We start from the raw sequence: 19,966 nt of genomic DNA on the forward strand, positions 1-19,966 counted from the left end.
AAATAAATCTGCGCAAATCTTTCGTGTTGTATTCAACTTTGGTGAATGTTGAAGCCCAAATTTGTGCCATTGTTCATTAACAAACTGTTTTGACAATGCTCACCTTTGAGGGAACAGAAAACTTGGGAGTCTGAAACAAACGCTATTGTAGCTTATTAGCTTTGTTGCACCATCAGTTGTTTTATTTAACCCTCCTATGTTGGAGTATAAAACCAATTAAAATGCATGTTTGGCAGACAGTTATGAGACAGGAGTCAAAAGTATAAATACCAGATGTCTCTTGAATGAACTGTGTGAACTTTTTGTCCAGTTAGTGACTAAGCAAACTAGCTAGTCAGCTAGCAAGCAGATGTATTGTGCTGGTGTGACAGGGCCCTTATACATTTATTTATTTTATTACATTTGACATCAAAGCATTGTCAAATACCAAATTGCTTATATCTACAGAAAAATTGATCTAGATTTATGTTTTACCCAAATAGAGCACAATGAAACTGAGTTAGTTAACTTCTAGCATGTACAAAAATACACTGCTGATTTTCGATGTGTCATTTTGATGATGTAACCACAATGATGTAACCAGTGCTTTACAGTTAGCAATAGGCAGGCAGTCAGGCAAGCAGACACACTGAATATTAACATCAGGAATATCAAAATTAGGAGGCTTTTAGGTAGGGAAAAAAATCTGTTTTTTTCTTCTTAAATGTGAGGATTTGCTGCTTTTCTTAATATATCAATGAAAATTAAATATCTTTTAGACTGACTGACAAAACGAGCCATTTGAAGACAGTGTATTTTTTATAGAATCAAATAATGGTCATTAATATTTTGAGCTTGTGAAATGCTCTGTGAAAGTGTAATAAAGTTTTGCAGCTGTACAAATATTTTGTGTATGTGTGAAAAAGTTTTGTACACACATATAATGTAAATGGACTGTACTTTTATAGTGCCTTTCTAGTCTTCCGACCACTCAAAGCGCTTTTTACACCACGAATCACATTCACCCATATTAATACGCCGAATGGTACAGGGGCTACCATGCAAGGTCCCAACCTGCCCATCAGAGGAAATCTAATCATTCACACACATTCACACACTGATGGCACGGCCATGAGGAGCAATTTGCGGTTAAGTGTCTTGCCCAAGGACACATCGACATGTGGACTGGAGGAGCCGGGAATCTAGCTGTAGATATATTTTGTGTATGTGTAACTAAAATTTGTGCAGGAATATTTTCAACAGTGAGGTTTCACAAAGTCAAAAGTGAGAGACAGACACACAAATTTCCTACTTTAGTATGTGACACTTAAGTTACAACTACAAACTGCAAGTTATGAGTATGAATTTTGACCCTGTTTTTACAGCTGAATCCAACTAGTCAAATATAGAGTCAATCTGTTCAATCAGAGGGTGATGGTTCCATTGCCTTCATCCCCCTGCAGGTCTTGAAAGATGGACGACAGCACCCTCTCTCAGGTGGGTTTAATTTTATTTGAGGATTCTGTAGATATTAATGGTAAGTATTTAATGTGTTGTGTATTTAGCTTGCCGTTAGTTCACTGTTATTGTAAGGTAACATAATTTTCCAAAAGCATATTTTCAAGTTCAGGAAGGATGCTGTATGTACCCGGATGTCTGAGCAGGTAAAGACGGGGAAAGTTTCTGCCAAAAACAAGAACCAAGACCCAGAGAGACATGAGAGCAGCTGCTCACTAACAGCTGTGTGTGTTTACAACAGAGAGCAGGACTCTGTGCTGAGACTCTGCTGCTGCTGCTATATAAGAACAGTCCATTTACCATTTAAATCGCCCCCCATATAGCTGTTTATCTGTGACTTGTAATCCAACCTTCTGGGTATATTTATTCTTGAGCCAAATAAATTCTTACAACTCTAAAAAGTCATAATTCATTTTGTTTAGCTTCTTTAAGACTGCATGTCATGATTAACTGTTAATTAATTTGTCCATGCCATTAGTGTAAATGAAGGTGAGGGTCTAGTAAAAATAGTTAATGGTACAATGGTGTAACAAACATGTATTTTTTTAGAAACAATTCACTCGAGTCACTTTATTGTAAAAGACGCAGTAGCAAAAGAAAAATTACATAGCAAATAAAATGTACATAAGTAACCTATTTACAGTATAAAGCATCTCAGACTATTTATAATTGACAAATTGAAATGGAAGCTACATCCTCATTCAGATGAAACTGTGCTTTCTGTGGATATCAGATTCTCCAAAAACAGCAATTTGGGATGACAAGTGTGTGACCTGGACCAAGAGTTCCACACTGGCATGCAAATACTGTCTGTTATCCTCTGCTGTGTCTGGCAGGTCAGCTATTACCTAGGTGTAATCCCTGATCCTCTGTGCAACACTCCCCCCCGCAATATATGTGCCTCCATATACAGCAATGTTGAAATTGTCTCTAGTCATTGGTTGTAGCACTTCCTCTCCACAGCTGTCTGTATATCCCTGCATTTCTGGCCAACACCCTGTGCACCATTTTCCACAGCCCCTATTTTCCTGTCCACTGCTCATACTTCCAACAGACCATCCAAGAAACCTATGCCAAGAAACAGAATAAGATTAAAATGCAAACCTATCACAGCACAGAAAATATAATCAACTTCCTGCAAATTTACTGGCTTACTGTTACCATCAATTTTACCTAAGCTAATATATATAATAGCTAATGCTAACTTTATCTTAGTAAGTAAGTCAATATGAATCTGATACTGTCTTCAAATTTAGCTCTAGCTCCTTTAGGAGCTAGACTCCTAAAGGAGCTAGACTGTCCTAAATCCACAAAATTGTAAACACAAAGAATTGAGCTAGTGTTCATGTCTAACTACATGTCATTACAGTACATGTATCATTCTTGGTTTTCCTCCAGCCTGAAAAGTTCCTTTCCAGCGTTCATGCTACTACTTTGGAAATGCCAGCAGAAATTTGCTAACATCCTAAAGCTACATTACTGTTCTATTCTGGGTACATAAAGCAGCCTTCCTGAACTTGAAAATATGCTTTTGGACAACTGCATTGCCTTACAATAACAGTGAACTAACGGCAAGCTAAATACTGAACACATTAAATATTTACCATTAATATCCACAGTATCCTCAAGTACAATTAAACCCACTTGCGAGACCGCACTCATCCATCTTTCAAAACCTGCAGGGGGATGAATGCAACTGAACCATCTGCCTTCTGATTGGACAGATTGACTCTACGTTTGACCAGTCGCATTCAGCTGTTAAAACAGGGTCAAAATTCATACTCTTAACTTGTAGTTTGTAGTTGTAACTTCAGTGTTGCATACACAGGTAGGAAATTTGTATGTCCATCTCTCATGTAACTTCATTGTCGCACACAAAGGTTGGAAATTTGTGTGTCCATCTCTCAGACCTTGTGAAACCTGTTTCACTGTTGAAAATATTGTTGCACAAATTTTAATTACACATACACAAAATATTTCTACAGCCACAAAATATTACTGACCCTTATTTGATTCCATAATTTTTCACTATCATATGACATTTTATCAAGTTTACTTCTAGCCCCATGACACCTTGTATTAATTATGGACATGAATTTCAGTTATTCTTTTTACTGAACCAGCATCTGTGAAAATTAGTGGTATTAAATAAGTGTCTTTCTTTTTCAATAACTGGAAGATGAGCCCACAATTCATGCAAATTGTCATGGGGCTAGGAAATAAGTCTTGAGGGGTGTCAAGACGCCGCCAGTTCCAAAGCTCAGAATTTCATGTTTTGAATGAAGGCACAACATATTCTAGACAATCTGACAAACTGGTCAATTAAACAGTCCTCTCCATCTACAAAGAGGATGACGTGGGCTATAACATGCTGTGTTTGTGTATGTGTGTCTATGTTGTGGGAGTAGGGAGTGTTCACTTACGAAGAACAAGAACTCCATGGCGAAGGGACTGAGCACGGTTGGGCTCCACAGTGACATTCAGCATGGTGGGATTGCCGCCAATGATGCAGACACGGTTGTCTTGCTCTGCCTCACGGAACATTCGCAGCAGTTGATTGGCTATGACCCCGTTCAGTGCCGATATGGCCACCATGGGTACCACGAAGGACAGAAATGCGTTTACCTGTTCAGGGAGAAAAGGCAGTAGTCTGGTAAACACTGGTTAGATTGTGGAGCTAACACACAGCTGAAGGTCAGGTAAAACATATCACATCCCAAGAATGTTTTTCTAGAATGTTTGACCTAGATCAGTGGTCACAAACCTGGGTCATGCGATAACTTTGAGATGTCACAAGATTATTTACCGGGTAAAAGTTTATAAAAAATCTACACAAAGTAAGAATATCAGAAAAAGAAACGTGAAAGCAGACACCTACTGTAGTGAGAGAGGGATAATGGACAGGGTGTAAAAATAGTGGTGAAAGAAAACATGTAGGGAGAGAGGAAATGAGGGGCAGCAAGGTGCAGGCGAACTGGGTGACAGTAGGACGAATCACAGGCACATACCTGAGAGAAAATTAGGGGTGCTGCGTAAGAAATTGAGAACAGCCCTTTTTTTGCTTTTCAAAACCTTTTTTACAACCAGTGTAATGCAGTTCTCCTTTCATTAATTAATTTAGCAGACATGTGAAGCAATAGTTTTCAGCTCTGTCTTTGTTTTCCCTGGCAAAGGAATGATGGATTTGTGTGAATCATTTTCTTCACACTGTGTTGCCTTGCTGTTGATAGAACATAAAAGAGCGAGAATAAAGTGAGTGGTGAGGATTAATGAGCAAGAAGAATGGAACGAGAGCGGAAAGGCTAAAAGTTGAAAGAGAGAGGAGGTGCTGCTAGACATCATTTATGACAGCAGACTTCTTATTAGACCTACTGTGTGACTGTGGAGCAAGTATGCGAACAATGAGAGAGGTTGGTGAAAAGAGGAACCGTGCAGGGATGTGTGTAGTGCTCATTTGTACAGATATTTGCTTAATCAATGTAACCGTAACAGCTTTACATCTCTTCTTCCCTACAGCATTTTCTCTCCACCTACTACACACTCACACAGACACAAACGGATGCAGTGCTGTTGTTTTTCCAAGGGATAATCATGGATGAAAAATGTTAATGGCTTTAATGAACAGGCTGGCTGACTTCTGAGGGTCCCCTGCCTCCTAGACATTGATGACTGATTAAAGTTGAAAAGGAGAGCAGAAGAAAAGCAGTAAGGCAAACCCTGGCTGCAGAGTGAGACAAAACCTCAGCTTTTGGAGGGGGGGGGATTTGTGAAAAGCAGCCAAAAAACTGGCAGAGCTAATGTGGATAATTAGAATGATTGAAGGGGAAAAGGGTGACACACAAAAATAAATAAGTGAAATTAAAAGTCTGGCAAACTTTGGAGTGACTCATGCATACAGGGCTTAAAATCTAGGCGTCAGTTTGCAAAACATTAAAACTAATGTGTAGTTTTACACCAGGCCTTCCAAAACTACAGAACTTAATGTTCCCTTCACTGACTGCTGCCGTAGCTTCAACTGTGTACAATATATAACCTATAACCTATTTTCTAATTTACCTCCTTGTCACTGGAGATTTACGACTAACTGCTGTTGCACTTGTATTTTCTTTAGGAAGTGAGTGAAAGTGGGTGGTGAGAACTCTGATAAGAATACCACAATATTTTTACTTAAATGAGATGCTGTTTTTTCATTGGGAACTTGAGTTAAAAAAACACCCTGCTATGTTTGTGGACACAGAGTTGTTGGGGCATAAGAGCTCAGCATCATGGCACTTGCTGGTAATATTAATGTTTATATGAACACACTGAGATTTGCTAAAGGTTTGTGCAGGGATGTGTATGTAGTTTTGTTGTTTTGGTTGTGTTTTTTAAATTCATTGTCCCATCTAGTTTGGTGAGGTTCAGGGACATAACACAAAGGAGGAACAAACAATGAAATACCTGCATACAAGCTTATCAAAAACAGGCAAGAGGTGCAAAAATCTTTGTCTTAGATATTCACAATATAGAAATTAACAAGACAAGGTTGATGTTCCTTCAAAAATTCAAATGTTTTATATGTAAAATGCCTAAATGTTGTGATTTGCTATAATAATGATTATTATGATTATGCATGCCAGATCTGCTGGTTATATTTTGTGTTATCATCACCAGACTGTTGCAAAATAAATACAGAAACCTTTGTGCTATATGCACACCAAACTTGTTGGTTATGATTAATTATTCTGCGTGGTTTCTAATGCAAATCACCACGTTTTTAAACACAATGCAGGTAGACATGTTCACACGTGTTCATAAAAGTGAAAAAAAGTAAAAAAGACATCATATAATCTTGGCAGCATATTTGAGCTGCTGTATTCATATTTGAAACTCTTCACATCCCAGGCAACAAGTTTCCTCTGAGGAAAACTCTCCACAGGATTACCAAACTGTCAGTGCATCATGATGGGGAAAGCTCTGTGTGCTGTGGAGGGATGCACTTGACAATGATCTGCCACTGGGTTCACAAAAATAGGGTCCTAAGAGTTAGTGGCTTTGTGAGGCTGTACTTATGCACATCTGAGCTTTGAGCTAAATGCTAACATGAGCTCACAATGACAGTGTAAACATGCCAATGTTTAACAGGTACAACCATGTTAGTTTAGTGTTTTAACATCATGCTAACATTTGCTAACTAGCACCAATGTTGCCTTCATAGCAACTTTCTCACTAGATTTGGTGACTTTTAAAACCCCTTTAGCTACTTTTCTCAAAAAAGCGCCAAAGGACCAATCTAGTGACTTTGTGGGCAACTCCTCTCCCTTGAAGGGAGTTGCCAATATTACTCAGTGAATGTGCTGGCATGTGGCTGTGGCTCTCTGGACTGACTGTATTCAGTGAGCTGAACAGTCACAAGGAGCTTAAAAAATAATAATTGCTAATGATATAATTAGTTAGAGTCAGTTAAGTTTTGTTTGACTTAATTTACTTTATTTTTCATTTTTTAAAATCTCGTTTTAAGTTAGGTAATGTCACTGATATTCAATCTAATGACTTAATGAGCAGGCATTAGCTATTTTCCACTGGAAATATTTGGCAACACAATAAGCTCTAAACACAAACTACAGTAAAGGCTGTTTAGGATACATCATCTGGGAACTATGAATGTGATGGCATCTAATAGATGGTCAGTCTGTCCACTAATTTGCTCCCGAAGTTTTGTACAAGCAATCATGGTCCCCAGAGGATGAAGCCCTCTGGTGATCCCCTGACTTTTCCTGTAGCACAACCATGAGGTTGACATTTTTGATCGTACTAAAATATCTTTATAATTTTTGGTACAGATATCCTTGGTGACAAGAAGATGAATTTCAATAACTTTGGTCCATGCCAAATAAATTAACAGTGTCCTGTGAGGGTGTGTGCTTCCAGAGAAAGCATCAGTAGGCCAGTCATTCACTTAATGCATGAGGTGCATGTGAATTTGCAGTACTATTGTACTGCCCCTTAAGTCTGGGCTTTGGCTCACTTTGGTTTTCCATAATTTACAGACTGCTTTGGAGGGATCCAGCTCATTCTCCCAAGACTTACATTTATACATTTATAGTTCTTTGTGCTTTCTCATCCGCAAGAGACCATGCTGACATGTTGATGTCCTTCCTCTGAACTTCACTAGCTGTTCCTGCTGTGGTTGCTGTTTGTTGCTGCTAGTCATGTATCTATTGTCATGTATCCACCCTCTTCTCTGTCTCTCTCAACCCAACCTGTCGGGGCAGATGGCCGCCTACCTAGAGCTGGGTTCTGCTTGAGGTTTCTTCCTGTTAAAGGGGAGTTTTTCCTTACCGCTGTCGCCAAGTGCTTGCTCATGGGGGAATTGTTGGGTCTCTCTCTCTGTAAATTAAAGAGTATGGTCTAGACCTGAATTGATCATTCTGCAGTCCAATGCCAATATTTAACGGCAATGCAGTGCTAGGGCATTCCATCTCCTCCAACAGAGAATGCTAGATTTTTTATTATTTAGTCAAGCCATTTTTCTATAACATTGAAAAGGGGGTTTAGCTGCCTTAATTAAGTCATATCTTAAACATACAGTAATGGCACCACATTGATATTTTAAATCAATTTTAAGAATAAAATAATAAAAGTGCCACATGCACAGGCATAACTTCCATTGCAGATGGAGAAACATGTTCCCCCTCACTCATCAAAATCCTTTTTGTCCATTCAACCTCAAACGTTTAAGTTTGTTTAGGATTTTTTCAGTGAAATGTCTGTAAACTGTCAGTAGCCAAAATCCGGATGAGCGAAGAGACAAGTTAATAAAAATGTTGATACTCTAATTTGAGCCCATTCCAGAAGTAAAAGTCACATTCATTTTCTCCATAGACACTGTTACATGACTAGTTGAAGCACTTCCACTTGGAATTTCTGTAAGAAACATCAATTCACAGAGCTTAAAATCTTTGTATGTGTGTTGCCAGTGTGGCGAAAGCTAAAGATAACACTTTCACTAACTGATAATACAATCTGCAGTTTAAATGAATTCACTTTCAGATTCTGGGTTCATCTTGGTTTAATTCAACAACTATGGTGTGAATCCACTAAAGGTTTGACTTGTGCCTTCGATGTGCTGCTTCTCCATTTTAACTGGGGGGCTGCTTGCCACAATTTTTGCATTCATAGTGTACAAATGACACTATGAATGCTTTTGAAGTGTTCGCTGTTATCACTGTTCAAGCTTTTATTTACTGCATGTTTTCCTTCTCGATGACTATAGGCTTTTTGCCTCACCTTCAAGTACTTTTGGAACAGCTAAAACACTTTTGTCTTCAGATCTGGTCAGATAACATGTTTTCAAGTGTACCCAGGCTTCCAAATTGATGGAAGCTGTTGGCCATACTGAAAACAGTTACTGCCACCTCCTCAGCATGTTTTTGGGGGTAAAAAAAAAGAAATCCCTGCAGCTTTTGAAACCAAAGCTCTGTGCTCTTGCACATGTGTATGGTTTTGATGAGTGGGGTAGAGTGGTGGTGATTCTAATACATAATTTATCAGCCACACCCTCAGTGTCACTGACAGTATGTCCATGTTTAGGAGAGAGAGATGGAGAAAGAGTAAGGCAGTGAGAGAAAAAAGAGCAATGTAATACATAATTATTATTATGTATTATGTTTTATTATTATGTTATTATACAAACACCAGCCAATTTAGTTTTAAAAACTATCATACCTGATCTGGCAAATTACTACTTTTTTTCCAACTGTGAATATAATTAGTTTTAATTACTATGTCCAAAATTGTGAGAAAACCACTAACGAGCCATGTTCACACTAACATCTGTTTTTCTGTTGTTCTCCTTTTATTTGCAAGGTTTGAGTCATAATTTCTCTTTGCAGACAGACAGACTATCAGGTGAATGTAATGAAAAGCTGACATTCAATATTTGATCACATTTTGGTTGTATTTACAACATTCAAGAATTCTATATAGACTACAAGTTATTGATAGAAATCTACCAAAAAGAGCTTTGTATTGATATACAGTATATCAGTGGCGGCTGGTGACTCAAAATATTGGGGAGGACAGGAGGAAAACTAACATGGAATCTTACAACAAACCGCATCAAACTATATCATTGTCCCCCACCTGATGAAATCTGAGGGGTGGGGGGCAATTTTATATGCCAATAAAACAATTTGCTTTCGAAAAATAAAAACCCCTGAGTGGTGAAAAGGCTGCTTCTTTAAAGACATTTAGTATATACATAATGTCTCTAAACAAAGAAGTGCTCATTTTAGCCATGGAGTGGTTCAAATGTGTCATTTTACCAACAAAGTGAAATTCAAATTTACAGTACTGTTCTATTGTGACAACAAATTTATGTTCTCATCAAAAACAAGATATGACATGATTTACATGTGTTTCCAATGTATTTTCTTAGTATACAGAAATATAGAAAGTACCACAAACCTTAAATCTGATACAGTTACAGATCAGTGCTGAATACTAGAAAGATTGAACACTAAAAACATTCACAGATCTAAAAGTGTAGGTTCACATCAGAAAGTATGAATGCATGTATCAAATACATGACTTACACACCCTTATCTATATGTATGATATACAAAATATAGGCCTAGTCTACAAAGCTGAACCGTGAGTTTTGTGTTCATGTTAACACCCCTAGTGTTAACATGAACACAAAACTCACGGTTCGGATTGTATCACGGATTTGAGTCACGGATCAGATCATTATTAGGATCAGCGAAAAAAAAAGGGGGGAGACAAATAAAACTTTGTTTTCCATTTATTCTATAACACACTGACAGCCAGAAACAGCAAGGAACTTTTGCCCATGGTCTTAAATGAAAACAACATTTAAGATGTCTAATGTTTAAATAAAATAAAGTATATAAAATATTCAATGCTCAGTTATTGCAATATGAGGCATGAAACCTTCCTCTTTTAAACAGTGAATGAAACAGCCTCTGTCCACATCATCAAAACTTGATGATAACAAACATTCACCGCTAACATCAGTTAGCAGCTAGATAGCTAATTAGCTGCTCAGCTGCAGCACATTAAACAGCAGGTAAACATGACTCAAATGTCACATCGGACCCGTTAGATGCTGGTTTGATTGTTGCTCTTCAAAATCCCTGTTAGCGACGCGCTGTCTGTCCATGACTTGTACTTACACCAGTTTGTTTACTTTGTCTTAAATGAGACATTAAATTTTGCAATTAATCCATGGTTCATATGCCTGCCGAACCGTGGGGGGCGATATGTACGGATCACGGATCAACTACAATCAGTTACACCACTAGTTAACACTTGTTATTCTAGCTACTTTAAGCTTATTACTCAATATACGGCTCAGCCTAAAACAAACTAAAGAAACTGTCAGAAGCAAGCAGCCAGACCTCCTGCACACTAACCATACAACATTAACAGGTGACTGAACAACCACTCAATTAAAAACGAATGAATGAGTGAGTCCAGACAGCTCACTGTAACTTCAACAAGCAAACTAACGTTACCCACAACACATTATATGATCTCTGCTGCATTCTTGTTAAGGAGATAAAAAGCACAAAAAAGCCACACAGAGACATTTAACCATCAGAGATTAGCGACCAAAGAGACACAGAGAGAGAAGCTGTATCTGAGTCAAGTTATCTGACGTCTTCTTCTTTCTTACATGGAGATGAAGTATTCATGCCATAACGTCCATTTGTAGCTGTTGGTCATCTTGTTTGTTAGTTAACAGAACTTTGTGGCTACTGGTTAACCAGTCTGATATCATTAGCAACAATGACAAACAAGCTAACTCTCCTGGTTGTTTCTCTGGTTGCTTCTCTCTCCAGCCTCCACGGAAGCGTCCTGCAGCTGCTGCACTGCACAGACCAGATAATTTCTCCCGCTAGCTTAACAACAGTCCTTAACAGTCCTTCCATGGATGTATAAAGAGTCCTTCAGGCTGTTACAACAAGCTAACTGTTGCGTTGGCTAACACAAGGAGCTATCTACTGCTGCTAGTCTGCCTTACAGTGGAGAGAATTGAAGATGAATTCTGGAAACTATCATTGGACCAACTTGATGTCAATATTGCATTCTGGTTGTTGATTGGTAAGAGAGGACAGCCTTGGAGCGTCATTTTACGTGTCATGGCCAATCACAGATTAGCATGAAAAAAAAAGAAATACATTGAGTCCAATGTAAGAGATCCCGCCCTGCGGAGGTTAGCAGGCACCTGTCCTCCTCTGTCCCCCAGATGGATGTATACAGAGAACTGGATACAGGAAGAGCGCCAGGCTTTGAAGCCAATTTGAAATGGCGACCAAACCGTGTAATTACAATGTCACGTGATGCACACTGGCCCAAAAAGACTTTTTCTCATAGACTTATATTGTGAAAGAGACGTCTGTAAATCAGCCGATAAATTTTTCTGAGCATCACAACCCCCACGAAATGACTTGTCTCACTATCAGAATTACATACGTTCGGTCTGATCACATTTCAAAAGCCTCGAAGAGCCGCATGATTGAATTGTTTTATCCCTGAAAGTCACTAGTGTGCATGCTCTATGAGCCGCACAATGCGGAAGATCCGGGTACTTTCATACCGGGAAGTTGATTTTTTTTTGCTTCATGCCCACTGAGCAATTTTCATAGGAATGAACGGGGCCCCGCCTCCGACGCTGTATGCAGTTCTCTTTATACATCCATGGTCCCCCACTCCACCTCCACCAATTGCGGCCCATCATCTTAAGAGCTGGTGACCTTGCCACTCCTACCATTGTAAAGAACTGTTAAGTACGTCCTGTGTGCTCCTTTACTTTATTTTTGTAATCTTCATGTCCTAGTTCCAACTCTTCAGAACAGTTGTGAATACAGTATGTGCATATGACATCTCTATATGTGGAGGTCACCACAGTCACTCCCCTCTGAATGGCAGACACAAACTTTCTTCTTGAAAACAAGAAGAAACAAAAAACGTATATACACACACAAAATGTGATTTGTGTAATCCACTGTACAACAAAGATTTAAAAAAGAATGTAGACTGAAGTTTTTACAGAAAGCAGAAGACTTAAATAAAAGAAAAGCAAATGGATCGCTGCAATTCAGTGAGACAGTTGGAATCCTTGTGGCAAAATTTGGACAGGTAGTTTTTTTGTGTCAGCTGTTACATGTTTAGATAAAATTATACCTTAGACTGCCTTTGGACTGCTCAGTGACTGTCTCGATTGCCTTTCACAGTTCTCTGTTAGACTGAAGTCCTTGTGATTTTGGTTTCACTGACAGATCTTGCTTTAAGACCAGAGGCCCTATTTTAGTAGTGGCGCAACAACCAGCTCAAGCAGCACTCAGAGTTCGGTATATTTCTGAATTTGAAATTGGAATTGGCTGTCTGTGTGGTGTTTTGGTATTTAGTTTAGTGCAAATCTGCAGCCTCTCATTTATGAAGTACTGCGCCAGAGAGCAGTACCATTATGTTCACTGTGTTTACCATCATTAAATTACATGTGAAGGACACCAGGCTGCTACAGTATAACTACACACACCTCTACATACAGCAGACTGGTCATAATTTAGTATTCTGCCCTTTTTTGTGAGACACTGGATTAACTGGGCTCATAAATCCAATGCATGATTACGTCTTTTCCAACTTTTTTTAAGCAAAAAGTGGCATTTCATGTGTTATTCTTTAAATGTATTATGGTGAAAACACTGCTGTCATATCAAGTATGATATGATGTGAACATTTGAGATGTGAGATACAGTAAAAATAATGTTGAATTCATTCATTATAGGCCTAAACAGCTTCACCAACATTTTTATGATTTATGCCTATCATCACTGTACTCATTTACTGTTTAAAAAAACACACTATCTGCCATCTGCTGCTGTGCACCATCCAGACAACAATATGATTTCCTGAAGTGACTGAAATGTCTTTCCATTTGCTATCATCATAATGCTTCACTGTGATTGGCTCAGCTCTCTCAGAGCTATCAGAGCAGTGATGTGACTAGCTGAGAGTGTATTTATTAATCACCACACCCACCCATCTATAATCCGCTTCACTCAACCCTGTGGCACTTTGCACCGCTGCACCTATAAACCAAAATAGCAGGTGTGCTTGGAGACGACCACACAGCCTTTGCACTCAAGACCTATCACCTAGCTCTTGGTGTTAAATATTATATAGGTGTCCAGGCTCCTGTATGCCCTCAGGTTGTGTTTAGTGTAGTCTTGCTTCCCCACTTTCATAGTAAATATGTTAGGAAGCTCAGTTTTTTGCAACATTTCCATTTGCACAGACCACTGACTGTCCTGTATGTCTTACAAAGATATTTGAGTAGTTTTGAATCTCCAAGTAAGTTTGTTTGGCCTCTCACTAGTGGTGCAGAGGGTTACAACCCACATCAAAAGGTGATAGCAGGACATACCCTTTAATATTTGATTGACAGCTTCATTAATTAGTTAGATTTGAGAAAATGTCAACCTGTCAATGGAACTGTGTTGTTGAACAGTGAAACAAGAGGAATGTTTTGTTCAACTGGATGCCCAACAAGATGCCTGGTGTGTATGCAGTGAATTATTACCTAAACAAATTCCAAGCCTCTAGTGACAACAAAAAAGGATATTACTCTTAATACAACATTGGATTTGATACATGGTAAACAGGGTACACTTCTTTTGTTAGTATTTTGTTACAATTAAATGAGCCAGACACCTAGAATACTGTACATATTTTGCTTTTATACAATGTTGTAGCCAGCTTGTTTTCATCTCCGTCTCTGCCTCAAACATGCATTCACCACAAAATACAGACCTTGCACTTCAGTGGGTTGCTGTGTTGAATTAGTTTTGTGCATTATTATTTGAAGACTTCTCAAATTTATTTGTTTACTATCACTTTAATAAACAAACCGACCATTCATTACATGTGTTAAACAAGGCGAGGCAGTATGCTGTATTTCCATCAGCTCCTCCAGACTCTTCAGGCTGTTAAGTCTCATCTGGCTCAAACATACAGCTTGCAGTTGTAGGGATCTTTTGTTATCTAACACTGTATGCCATCATTAAACTGTCACCTAGCAACCTCAGCCATGTGCATTTGTTCTTCTGTGATGTCTTAAGGTCATTTGCATTGTTTACATGCTGTCCTGATTTCATTTGTATAAAAGAAACCTACCATGCTGGTGTTTGATTAGAAGGGCCACAATAAACTATGGTGGGTTTTTAACAGTTTCTGATTTAACTTTAGATGCTTTGCATAGTATATTTAATGTATACATTTGGATATGACATCCTATTATATCAAATTTCTAATTTCATTTTACATCAAGTTTTGAAGTGTTACTAGAAGCTTGGTGACATAGGGACTACTCGCAGGGCTAGTTTAGGAACTATTGTAGCTGGAAACATGCTGGTGCTAGTCAATCACCAGTGCTCTTCAGAAAGGCACTATGCAATACAATAATGATTACTTTTTTCAGTAACACAGTAACAAGTAGTGTCAAAAATTGAAATTCAGTAATTACATTACAGTTACTAATCCTGGCTGTTTTGAGAGTTAATTGTTTGTTGTCCTACTGGGTGTTTGATGGAGGGTTGATATCAGTTTTGTCTCTCTGTGTTAGCTTGGTGAAGAGGCCTGAGGTGGGGGCAGACAGTTTGCCTCTACGAAAAGAGAAAACTGCACCTCCTGGTAACATGCATTTGTGCCAGCAACTCTTGTCTCAAAACTGTCTATAAACCATATCTCTTTTGGGCAGTTTATACTTTGACACAGAGGGTTAAATAAAAATGGAGATGGTGAATCACGAATATGTTATGATAGCTTTCTCTGTTTTGAACTCTCCGGTTCTCCATTCCCTTATATGTCAAAATTTACCAAAGTTTAATGCAACACAAAATCAAGTGTCAATGTTCACCAAAGTTTACCTTGACATAAAATACTTGTGGATTTACTTCATACTTCAAGCAAACCCACAAATCCTCTTCTCTTTGTACTACATTGTGCAGTGTAAATTTCTCAGAGACCTTCAGTACAAAGTCAAGAGGTTCAGTGGCATCTGCCTTACACAGAAGTAGTCTCTGGTGACTGAAAACGTGAACGCTGTTATTAGTCCCCATTAGACCCTTCATAATGAAGGAACATGTCAGTGTGGCACATTGACAGAGGAATACAATATATCAGACTTTGGATACACACACAAGACTTGTAAGTCAATTCATTGTTGGTTTGACTCAGCACATGAGATTTGTTGACAATAAAAGAAATATAGAAAATCGCCAGCCTTATCCTTTAAATGCTGGTCACTGGGCCCCAAAGTATAAAGTGCATTATAATATGTTATCTACGCAGCAGCAGATAAGACATAATATGCCCTGCTCAGATTTTATTATGTTGGTGTAAACCCAGAGAGCCTGCAACAAGAAAAATGATTTGACTGTGAAGGGGTGTATAAGCTGCAGCTCACAAACAAAGAGGACTAATGCTTTTCTAACTGTGTTAGCTGCCTACATTCTCTGCCTTCTAGCAAAAACACTCACCTGGAATATCCATTAAAGGTAATTGGAAATAAAAACAGACCTTCTCCTAGTTTACTCATAAGAACAACCACAAATTGAAACACAACAGTCTTGTCTTGTTTTGTTTTGTTTCCATACCAGCACCACCTTAAGAACCTGGATGACCCTGAACACAACACTATGCACATATACCAGGGATGGAAATTAGCCCTGGCCATCAGCCAAATGCATGGGAATTTGTTATGTGGCTGGTGAATTGGCTAAACCTACCAGCCACAGTGGCCGACGTGCTGTAACAATACCAGTTGAGTCTCTGCTGCAGTTCATAGCATTTAGTTTTAGTTTGTGTGTGACTGTGACGTTACTGTGAACCATCGTGCAGCCATGTGTGGCACAAGTGTGTAAATCTGACCAGCAAAAACTCAGATAGCCAGTCACCGACGGTTTTGATCGGTTGCCAATCGATTACAAACAAATAGCTTTATTGTGGGCACCAAAAATTTAAAATTGGCAGCTATTGAGGACCACAAAGCCTCCAAATGCCATAAAGAGATCTGCATTTGTCAGCTCTGGAGAAAATGGCTAGAATGAGTGTGTGTGTGTGTGTGTGTGTCTGTGTGTGTGTGTATGTGTGTGTGCGTGCGTGTGTGTGAGTAGGCCTATATGGTTTTGTCAGTTTCAATTTTCAGGCTTACATACCAGTATTACAAGACCGGGTGGGGTTACAACCTTTTTTCTTTTGTTTTTGTTTTTAAATATGTTATTGACTCACAAAATACAAACAAAAAGACAAAAGATATACATTTCTGACAATAAATCAACATACAAGTCCTATCATTTCTAAATCCCTCCAAATCAACTTACAAATCTAATACAACCCTATACCAATGCACCCCTCAAACAATATCAGTCATAAACTATATTAGTATACTTTTGTCTCACAGCACAAATAACATGCAGTGTTGATACTGTAGAACAGCACTAAGAGAAAAAGAAAACAACATTCATTAGCCTAGATTAAAAAAAACAAAACAAAAAAAAACAACAAAAAAACAAAAACAAAATAAAATAAGATAAAGTGAATAAAATAGAATAAACATGGTAGTCTTGTTTTTTTTCTGTGCTTGTTTTTAAAATTGACATTAAGTACTTTTCCACTGGCAACCATATTCCAGCGTAATCTGTCTCATTGTTTTGCAGTCGGAAAGCTACCTTTTCCAACTTAAAATGCCTTAATATGTAATTTCAGCTGCTAGGGGTCCTGAATCAAAACAATAACAAAAGATGGAGTGTGTTGACGGTGTGAAGTAGCATGGGATCATGGGAGTTGTTGTCTTCATTGTTAAACAACCAGCTTCTTCGGTTAAGGATTACTACAGTGTTCATTGTTCAGGATGTTTTTACCGGGAGCCGAATTATCAACAGAGGTCTCCTCTTCTCCAAAAAAAACGGACCTGGTGACTAAAACAGGTAAAAACGCTGAATAAAAATCAGTGTTTCTCTGATGCTGTTCAGCTGGCACCAGGCTGTTAGCTGAGCTGCTGCTAATGTTTGATCAGCTTGTTTCTCTAATAATTTAAGATCCAGACATTCAGCAGGTTTCTACTGGGAGCCGAATTATCCACAGAGGTCTCCTCCTCTCCAAAAACAAATGTACACTGGGATTCAAACCATAAAAATATTGAATAAAACTGTTTCATGTAAAAAAATGTTTCTCCAACGATGTTTGGTGAGCACCGGACTTCCGGGAAGGGCTGCCAGCCAAGCTGCTGCTAACCCTCGCTCAATTTGTTTCTCTGATAACTTAAGATCCAGACATCCGATGACTAAAATCCGTCATCTGGTTAAAAGATAGAGTTAAAAACCACCAGTCAATTTATAACAATTTCTGTCGAACAACCACAACGCCGACGTATTATCTTCTATGCATATACTCTTTGGTAGATGCCACTGTGGCAAACAGCCACAAGGCCAATGTATTATCTTGTAGGTGTATAATCTTTGGTAGATGCCATTATGGCAAACAGCCACAACACCGATGTATGATCTTGTAGGTGTATACTCTTTGGTAGATGCAATTGTAATGGACAAACACAACACCAACTCATGCATCTTGCGTGCATATACTCTTTGGTAGAGGGGTATGACGCCATTGACAGGCAACCAAATGAAACAGACCACTACCTTCATTGAAATTACAGATTTCTCTGGGTTTGAAAATTGTTGCAAACATTTGAGATAATGTAAGTACACAACTCAACAAAACATAACATAGGTCTAGTTGTTTTTAGACATTTTAAAACGTAATTGTCACATATTATATCTTTAATCATTTCTAATGCTTCAGTGGTCCATTCTTTCTGAGTTGGTGTATTTAAAGCAATTCAGTTATTCGTGATTACTTTTTTGTGACCATACATAATGAAAGAAAGATATTTTTATTCTTTGAAGATACTCCACTGAAGTTATGCAAATTTCCCAATATACATGATTGTGGTGTAAGTTGAATGACTATATTAGTGTAGTTCATTGCTTGCTTTGTTATACCAAAGATCTTTAATTTTATTGCAGTCCCACAACAAATGGAGCAGAGTTCCTTCAGCAGCACCACATTTTATACACTTACTGTCATCAAAACTTAATGATGTATTTCCATTTATTCCATTTTATGACCTTTTTGTTTACTGTTGTATTTGAATTCTGCCATAGTGGTTGATTTACTGACGTAGCTGTGTTAATTCCAATGATCTTTGTACATGATTTCAAGATGTTAGATGACGCTTCGATTGGGCTTTGCATGATTTCCTTTGGAAATATTTTCATAAAATATAGACATTTCATGTCAATGTTTAAGTTTTATAACATATTTTATTTTATGTATTTCCAATTCCAAAAAAGTTGGGTAGCTGTGGTCCACCTTTATTGTACGAATTAGACATCCTTACGTATGAACATCATGCCTTTTTTCCATGCCATATAAAGGTTGAGATTATTTTATGCAAATGTTCAAACCAGGTTTTCTGTATAATGACAGGTAACATCCTCAGAATGTAATTGACAGTAGGAAGAATATTCATCTTTACTATGTTCATATGACCCCACAGAGATATGGGAAGATTTGACCATCAATCTATATTTGACTCTATTTTATTAAATATTTATGTGAGATTTATATCTCTTAATCTTAAATATGTTCGCTCTGTTGGTTTCCATTTAATTTTTGTATTTTGTAGTTATACTGTAATGTTTGTTTAAAAGCAGTAACTCACATTTTCCCCAATGTACATTGTACCCTGAAAGTAAGCCACATAGAGTGATAACCTGTCTGATATAACAAAGTGAGGAATCTACCTGTTAGATATAGGATGATGTCATCACAATATAGTGACATTTTATATATTTGACTTCCAATTTTTATGCCTTTAATATACTTTTTAAGATCTTATTTTCTCAGCTAATGTTTCAATGATAAACATAGCAACCCACATACTCAGCTCTGCTGCTCATTCCACAAATGCATGTTCCTTACAAATGTGGCATCATTTAAAAGGGAAATAAACAGGCTTTCCAACAGTATGAGATTTATTGACAAGAAGCATTGTTACAACAAAGAAATAATCTACCAAACACAAACTCCTTACTTTTTGTGCTCTGTTTATATTGAATAAAAGTCCTGAAGCTGGACATCCTTGTTTAGCTCCTCGATGTAAAATGAAACGTTTTGAAATTATGTTGTTAGTTCTTATTGAAGCTGTGGGCTTTGAGTAGATATATTTCTGCAGGGCACTGAGCAGAAATGGCCATTCAATTTGGTCAAAGGCTTTTTCAGCATCTGAGATATACAATACACAAACACTTTTTTGCATAATGAATGATACTGAATATTTTCCTTGTGTTGTCAGATGAATGTCGATTTTTCATGAAACCAGTTTGGTCAGTGTGTA

At 38.0% G+C, this 19,966-nt stretch overlaps 1 protein-coding gene across 1 annotated transcript in view; it reads right to left on the bottom strand.

Moving 5' to 3' along the window:
• The window catches only part of ntsr1 (neurotensin receptor 1 (high affinity)), a 94,559-nt gene that overhangs the window by 30,088 nt on the left and 44,505 nt on the right, over window positions 1-19,966 (bottom strand). Inside the window, exon 2 of the mRNA XM_067591325.1 lies at window positions 3,921-4,122. Within this exon, the coding sequence (XP_067447426.1) occupies window positions 3,921-4,122 (202 nt within the window). The remainder of the gene's footprint in view (window positions 1-3,920; window positions 4,123-19,966) is intronic.

This window comes from Thunnus thynnus, chromosome 6 (assembly GCF_963924715.1).
Source record: "Thunnus thynnus chromosome 6, fThuThy2.1, whole genome shotgun sequence".
NCBI lineage: Eukaryota > Metazoa > Chordata > Actinopteri > Scombriformes > Scombridae > Thunnus > Thunnus thynnus.